The sequence below is a fragment of the Montipora foliosa genome, chromosome 8 (genome assembly GCF_036669935.1).
Source record: "Montipora foliosa isolate CH-2021 chromosome 8, ASM3666993v2, whole genome shotgun sequence".
Classification (NCBI taxonomy): domain Eukaryota; kingdom Metazoa; phylum Cnidaria; class Anthozoa; order Scleractinia; family Acroporidae; genus Montipora; species Montipora foliosa.
In genome coordinates, this window is record NC_090876.1 from 13,970,658 (window position 1) to 13,979,229 (window position 8,572).

General features: G+C 38.9%; 1 protein-coding gene across 1 annotated transcript; it reads left to right on the plus strand.

Annotated features, from left to right (window-relative positions):
- Positions 1–3,159: 3,159 nt before the first annotated feature.
- Positions 3,160–4,217, plus strand: LOC137968277 (E3 ubiquitin-protein ligase TRIM71-like). Its single transcript, XM_068814885.1, has 2 exons — positions 3,160–3,855; positions 3,933–4,217. Exons 1-2 carry the CDS (start codon positions 3,160–3,162, stop codon positions 4,215–4,217), a joined length of 981 nt encoding a protein of 326 aa, XP_068670986.1.
- Positions 4,218–8,572: the final 4,355 nt, after the last annotated feature.

Sequence of the window (8,572 nt, forward strand, 5' to 3'; positions counted from 1 at the left end):
ACGGTTAAGCTGGTAGGAAAGAACACGGGGCTGGATCTGGGCGAGTAAGGCCAGTAAGGAACCAAAAGTTGGGTCAAAACTAACTGAAAGAGCTGTCTTTAATCGAGGTCCAGCGTGAGTATAGACACATCACAGCACTGAGACTGCATTACTGAGAGTAATGAATGAGAGTCTTCTAAGAATGAACTCCTATCTATTTTACCGATTGCGGGTGGTTCCTTAGGATCTCGGTGCAGCATAAATTGACACAGTGACACCGGATGTGTTGCTCGATCGTTGGCAGAGTGAAAGCGGGTTTACGTGGGATATGCTCGCAATTGGTTCTACTCTGCAGTATCGTTCTCAAAGAAGTCAGCGAATCTCTAGACATGGAACTCTGTCAAATATTTTTGACTTGGACTGTGGGGTTGCCTTGGGCCTTAATCATTTGGAGTTTAAGCGTCTCAGCTATTTAACTATCATAGAGAAAACATCTTTCCGTAACGTACATTGTTTTGCGTGATGAGACGAAATTGTTATCTTAGTTTTTAAGTCTGATGATACATCCAGTCTGGAATGAAACTATTTGGTGTTATGAATAGATGTATCAGTGCCTTTAAGGTATGTGGATGATTGGGGATACGGTTTAATGAGTAAATGATGATACAACTGCATGAGTTGATATTAATAGGAACTAGACAACAATGTAGCTAAGATACAATGGATGTATGCAATATCTCTGTAGGTGAAATATGAATATTTATCCTAGTTCGTGGTGGGTTAGAAATCTTGGTGCATGATTCGATTAACAAGTTGTCAATGTAAACGCAAGTAACTAAAAATATGTCATACCGCGTTTATTACCTACATAATATTAGAAATGGATTAGGGAAATATTTTTCTAGTGATTCGTTTTTAACGCTATTCGATGCTTTTGTCACCAGCCGTTTTAGACTAATGTAATGGAATTTTGTATGGCCTTCCCAAGTCGCAAATTGTTAAATTGCAACGTGTGCAGAATGCTGCGGCTAGACTTGTACTGAACTTACAAAAGTACTCGCATATTTCTCCCGCGCTTTATGAAGTGAATTGGTTACCAAGTACAAACATCGTGTTTCCCATTTAAGATCTTAATTTGAATAGCTTTAATAAAGCTATTCATGGATTGGCGTCCAAGTATATCATAGAACTTAATTAACATTAAGCCTAGATCTATGCATAATTTTAGATCACATCAAATTTTTAGACCCTTCTAAAGGGCAAATGCTTGTCACTTTACGTGATAGGTCTTTTTCTGCTGTCGCTCCATATTTATGGAATAGTTTGCCGGTTGAATTACGTGATATCCAGTCCTCAGCTATTTACAAATGTAAGCTTAAAACTTATTTATTTCGTGTAGCCATTAAAGCGTACCCTGTTTGATATTTACTCTTATTAGTATTACTAATCAAGTTTATTATCATTAGTATAAATATTCTGCTTTATTAATATACAGTATTAGTTTTACTAATTTGCATTTTATTGTAGTATTTTAAGTTGTAAAGCGCTGTTGATCACTGAATGTAAATAGCGCTCAGGATGTTATTAAATAATAATAATATTATTATTATTATAATTATAATTATTATTATTATTATTATTATTATTATTATTATGTTATCATTATCATTATTATTTCTGAATGGTAAGCGATTTTCTTTTTTCTTTGCGTGACGTGAAAACCAAGAACTGAGGAAACACGTTCAATTTTTTTCCTTCATGCGGAAATATTTGCTTTAGACCAAACATTTTCCCGCGTTTTTTTTTCAAAATTTTTTCCATAGAAAAGTCGTAGAGGCTTTTTTGAACGGTCACAAGCAGTCCTAACTAATGATTCTCAACGATGTCATCCTCACTCCTCAGAATCTAAGCAAAGCATCGGAACTATTACGTCCTCCATGATGGTTTAGGAAAACCACCGAGTTCGAGAATAAGAAAGAGAGGACCGTCATTTAGTTCCGTCGCTACAATCGGAAAATGTCGTTCCATTAGAATGTCAAAAAAATATATACATTACTCCGTGTCACTCAAAAGGAAAGTAGCGTGGTTATCCACTCGACCGCACAGAGTCACGGGATTTCAGTGACGTCACTATTTAACACGTCTTCATTTTGCGTTGCTAGCTTCATCATGGATGTTCAACAGCTTTTCAAGATTCTTAGGAAGGAGGCAGAATGCCCATTGTGCATAGAGACTAACAAAAATCCCAAGGTATTACCATGTCTTCACTCATTCTGTCTGCAGTGTCTCGACAGACATACAAACTTCGCAAGGAGACAGCTAAAAGCGACAATCAAATGTCCAGTTTGCCAGACTTCATTCCAAATTCCCGAAACAAACACCTTCGAGAATTTGCCGTCATCGTTTCATCTCAACTGATTGGTGGATGTTCTCGCTCTAGAAGATGGCACCGTACAGTCTCAAAGATGCAACAATTGTGACGAGAACAACACGGCAACATGTTACTGTTTCGTGTGCCAGAATTTTCTGTGCGCATCTTGTCTTGAAGCTCACCAAGCTTGAAGGCCACAAGGGGTCATCCCAATGTTTTGTTCGACAAACTGCAAGCGCAAAATGTGCAAGAGTTGATCCACAGACCCGTGATGTGTTCACAGCAATATCATGAAGATCAACACCTCGAATTTTACTGCGAAGACTGTAAAGTTCTGATTTGCCATAAATGTACTGTAGTTAGTCTTGATCGACACTCTAAGAGAGACACTCAGAAAGCTGCACAAGAACAAAAGATGCAAATGGCCGACGCTGTAGCCAAAGTGACAGCAGAAATTGTCAGATATGAGAGTAAAATTAAGAAACAAACTGATCTCAGAAACAAAAACAAAATTGAAATTTTGAACGAGGAAAAGAAAATGGGAAACACTGTGGAAAAATTGATTCGTAATTTGCGAGAACACTAGAGGAAAATGAAGGACAAGTTTCGTGAAATTTATGAAGCGGAACAAAAACATCATGCAGCGCGACTGGAAAACTTCGAGCTGGTTGTCACCCAGCTGAAAAGCTGCTTCGAACGCTGCCAGAGTATCTTAGAAAGGAACTTCAGCGTCGAAATTCTACAAACAAATCACGCCATCCTCGGACGTTGTAATGAACTGTTAAATGTAAGAAAACCCGATCTTTAACATGTCGCCACATATCCATTACTTGCTGGATAAGAAATTGGATCTTATGGATAAAGTTGTTGTTACCAAGACTGATGCGTCAAAGTGCTTAGCTGAAGGTCAAGACAGCAAGGAAGTAAAAGAAAGGAAGGAGACATATTTCATAATTGTTACAAATGATTCAGAAGGATTTCAATGTTATCAACAAGATGATAAAATCAAAGTCGACATATTGACTCCAGAAGGTGAGCAACTAAAAACAGACATTAAAGACACCAAAGACGGCAAATACACAGTGACATACACACCACAGTGTGCCGGACAACACAGATTAGAGATTCTCGTTAATGGACAGCCGCTGACTGGTAGTCCTTGGATTGTGCAGGTTGATCAGCATCAATATCAATTTGCCTTTCAGTTTGGTTCAGGTGAAGGAAAGTTTCGAAGGGAGATAAAACTTGATGGTCGACCTTCGTCGGTTGCATTTACAGACTCTGGTGACCTGCTGACTTTAGTTCGCGAAAGCGACAATAAGCCTCGTCTGTTTAGTGAGAAGGGTCATTTCATCAAACACATCAATGATAAACATCTTGATAAACTAGGTCGCCTTTCCATTGCGAGTGATGGTCTTATAATCATAACTGACTGTGGGGACAACAAAATCAAGGTCCTCTCCCTGATGGGAATGACTTGCTCCAATCCTTCAGTGCCCCAGATTGTGATGAATCCCCATCCTGCCCTATTTGTCACCAGGACAGATTCTTTGTTTCTTATCTCCTTGCTAATTGTGTGAAGGTATTTGACAAAACAGGAGTATATTTACACGACATTGGATGTGAGGGGTCCAGTGATGGCCAGTTTGATGGTCCTTGTGGACCCGTTATTGACAAGTACCACCGACTCATTGTGTGTGATGCAGGTAACCAAAGGCTGCAACTCTTCACTCTGAGAGGCAAGTTTTTGAGTAAAATTGATGGACAGCATTTGGAAGATGGCTGTCCTTCTTTTGTTGCTATAAGCAGTGGTGGCATTCTTATAGTGGCTGACTCATACAACGGACTCATTTCTGTTTGCCATTAAGATGCGATATATTTTTGCTTTATTAGCATAAGGTTAACGTTTTCAGCCGAAAACGGGTCACTTCATCAAACACATTAATGATAAACATCTTCTTAAACCACTTCGCCTTTCAATTGCGAGGGATGGTCGTATAATCATTAGTGACGATGGGGACAACAAAATCAAGGTCCTCTCCCCTGACGGGAATGTCTTGCTTCAGTCCTTCAGTGCCCCAGACTGTGATAAATCCCCATGCTGCGCTATTTATCACCAGGACAAATTCTTTGTTTCTTATGGCCTTGCTAAATGTGTCAAGGTATTTGACAAAACTGGAGTGTATTTACATGACATTGGCTGTGAGGGGTCTAATGATGGCCAGTTTAATGGTCTTTGTGGACTCGTTATTGACAAGTACAACCGACTCATTGTGTGTGATACAGGTAACCATAGGCTTCAACTCTTTACACTGGGAGGCAAGTTTTTAAGTAAAATGGATGGACAGTATTTCCAAAATGTCGTGCCTTACTTTGTTGCTATAAAAAATGTTGGCAGTCTCTTTGTAGTTGACTTAGATAAAGACTTTGTTTATGTTTTCCATTAAGATGTGATATATTTTTGCTTTATTAGCATAAGGCTAACGTTTTCTAATCAGTCAGCCGATAATGAAGTAATTAATATTGAAAGTGCATTGCATAAGCTCTAATAAGCTCTGAGCATTGATGCTTTGAAATCCGAATTTTTCAAAAAGAATATTATGGAATCAGTACCGCCTCTGTCACCCAAGAATTTATCAGTTTTTGATGGCTAATAAGTGGCTCGTTATCAAAGCTAAAAGGCTTAAAATTGGAGGTTTAACTAAAGTTTAACAAGTTCTTTTAGCATTTGAAGTCAATTTTTAAATAGCATGATTGATGCCATCTGTGCAAACTGGTATGTTAATGAAACAAAATGTAAAGAAACCCAAGATTCCCTTATACCTTTCCAATGAAAAGAGCTACGTACTAGAATCTGCAACTACCGTGTAGGAAAGCAAGAGAAAACGGGGGAAAGTCCACTGGAAAGAAACATTTTTATTTTCAAATGGATAATTTTGGAGGTATTTTGTTTTATCTTTTCTGTAAATTAAGTGTTTGCTTACAATTTGTTCTCAGTGTTTTAAAGGTAGCTATTGTAGGCAGTAATCAACCTCGTTCCGAGGGCGCCTCCCCCTCCAAGTGAGGGAAAAGCCCTGGGAACAAGGTTGAATACTCCTCTAACATTTTCTAGGAATCTCGAAAATTTTGAATAATAAAGTAGACTTAACTTTAACGCCCCAAGAACTTTGCTGAATCTTGGAAACTGTTGTTTTTCTTACAATACCTGCTTATCTTGCAATGAAAGACTTAAACCGGTGACGAACAGGTGAAAACTTGTTGGTGAATCTTATTAAGCAAATGTTGAACTGTATATCATTAGAACATTTCACAGGTTGAACGTTGTGAAACGGAAAACGTCATTTCAAAATTTAACTTTGCATTTTTGCGATTATTCCATCTCCACGATCTCGTTCATGATGAAAAATGTGGGCGAGTTATCCCAAAATAAATTGGTACAAGGAATTTCAGAGTTTCACGTTACGTCATGATCGCCATGTTGTTGGACAAAAAAAAAGCTCTCTCATTAATTAGCTTCTTTTGTTCGTCCACAAGCAATTGTACATTGCGGCATTGTTATCTGTGCCTCTAGAAATTGGTTGCAAACCACCTATAGAGAATGTAAGATTCGCATTCGAATGCTCCCGTTAAAACCTCAAAATGTCGTTGATAATTGAGCAGAGTACCGCAAACAAATCATGTGCTAACTGATGCGTGCCACATGTGCAGCACGATTATTTTTCCTGTTTAAACCAATGATATTATTGTTGCAAACGTTTTGCCTAAGGGCCTGGCCAAACGCGAAATGTTTGGCGTTCAAACAACATCAAACATTTTTTGGTGACCAAACATGCTGCTGATGTTGAAGTAAGAAAGAAAGAAATAACTTTATTTAACGAGGGTAAAGACATTGATTACTGGTCACCCAGTAGTTTTCATAATGGCCCTCCAATGAAATGAACAATGAAAGTAAATCAAGTCAAATGTTGGTTTTTGAGGAGAGGGGAAACCGGAGTGCCCGGAGAAAACCTCTCGGTGCAGAGTAGAGAACCAACAAACTCAACCCACATATGACGCCGAGTCCGGGAATCGAACCCGGGCCACATTGGTGGGAGGCGAGTGCTCTCACCACTGCGCCATCCCTGCACCCCTGTGAGTGGCCAAACGGTTAAAACCTGTTTAATCTAACTCAGATCAAACTCCACAAGCAAAGAACTGTGGGCTAGAAATACGTAAACCACACGTGGCGGACGTGGCGCACAGGCGGCTTCACTGGCGAAAAATGTCTGATTGGTCGAGGCTTTGTCATGTGACTTCAATAGCTCAAATCGAACATGGCTGCCTTCAGGTGTTTGTCAGCTCTCCGTCGATTGTAGTGCGTTTCTATGCCAGCGAAATTCTCTTTTAAGCCAACAGTGCTACGAGGGCAATTTCATTAAAAATTTCAAGGTCAACGCGAGTCTTGGTTGCTGTGACATTATTTGAGTGGAAATTCGTTTGAGGAGCTTATCAGCTAATGGATTTCCATCTGGATTTCAATTCATGCGTTTATCTTTTAAAAAGTGGAGCAAAAAAGATACCACTAAATTTCCAAATGGTTTCTCTTCCACCTAAATATTTACACACTGTTTCCGCAGGGGCCCGCAGCTAAATGTTAAGATTTTCGCATTTTTTTTTTTTCAAAATTAAGTTGTTAAAATTGCCATTCAAGTGGTCCATAAAGGCAAATTTATTAAGACCGAGGGGAAAAAAGAAATGCATGAGGTCCCTGAAAAATTAGAAATGTATTTGAGTCGTTCAAAAATAAATTTTTAAGTGAATTTAGCAGCAGTAATAGCCAAAATGATACTTAACATGTCATAGCACCTCATATTGGGTACACTAGAAGGAAACCTTTTAGTTGCAATTATATTTTGTTATAGTTGTTCCAAGCAAAATGCCAATTGTTTGCTTCCCTCCAAATTATAGAAATGAACATAGATTAGGTTAACTCTGAATAGCCAAAACAACAATATTCTAAGTTGAGAATTTGATTCAGAAATTCAGCTTACTAGAAAGGAGAATTTTACTGTAACAAAATATTAGGGTGTCTCTAAAACGAAGACCTCTAAAACGAAGACTCTAAGACCCTAAGACCTAAAAAACTCTAAAGCGAAGACCCCTAATTTTCTTAGCAGTTTTTACCTTTAATGAAGTTCTGCTCCTTCTTTATCCGGCCAATTTTGTTCATATTGCGATGAGTTTGTCCGCCATCTTGAGCTGAGTAACCAGGCTCCCACACCCGGCCGGAAGTTAGGCTACCTACCGATTTGCTTCCTTCTGTCAATCATGTGGAGGAAGAGAGAGCGCTCACATTGCCGTGTTTTCCGGGCACAGTTTAGCAAGTGAATTGTTCTGTCTAGGAATCGTACCTTACATCGGACCAGCCATGGATTGCTGTGTGAGTCGAACATGATTTAATTTGATTTAATTCTGACATATTAGTAGTGATTCATTTGCTTGTAATAGTTTGACCAGAAATGATTTCTGTGCGTAGGCATTCACGTGGGAAAATTCTCTTGGGCTGATCCGACAGAAAAGGTCTCAGAAAGGTAGACTAATGGCCTTAATTTTTTTTACAAGCAAAATGTGAATGAAAGACGACAGTTTAAGTGTAAAACAAAAGACGAGAAAGTGGTCGCATCATGTGAAATAAAGAATGTTACCTTGTGTTGTACTATGTTTTAGGTATAAGTCCATAAAAGATCAGAAAGTATGTCTACTTGGGAAATTGCCGGAAAGAGATCAACGAACTTATGTCAATTCCGACTAGTTTATTTAAGGACGTTTCGGCATTTCGGACTAGTTCAAACACCTTCATTTGCTACTCCGAGTTTCATGCTTCTCGCGAAGCAATCATCATATAAATAGAGGATATTAAACGGTGGCGAGGAGATCGAACATAAAATTCATATCTTGGAGCTAACGTGTAATGTTCTTTTTATTATGCAAACATACTGATGACGGCGTTTTTGATGACTTTCCGAAGATTTGCGACCACTTTCCGAAGATTTCCGGGCGCCGAAGCCTTCTAGGTATGCAATGTTTCCACGTCAATCTGCAGATAGGCGTAAATGACGGGACTTTTAGAAAGACCAACAAAATATCTGACCCCAGTTGTTCGAAGGCTGGATAACGCTATCCAGCGGATAAATCGCTATCCAGTGGATAAGGATTAACAAAACAAACCGCGCTATCCACCTG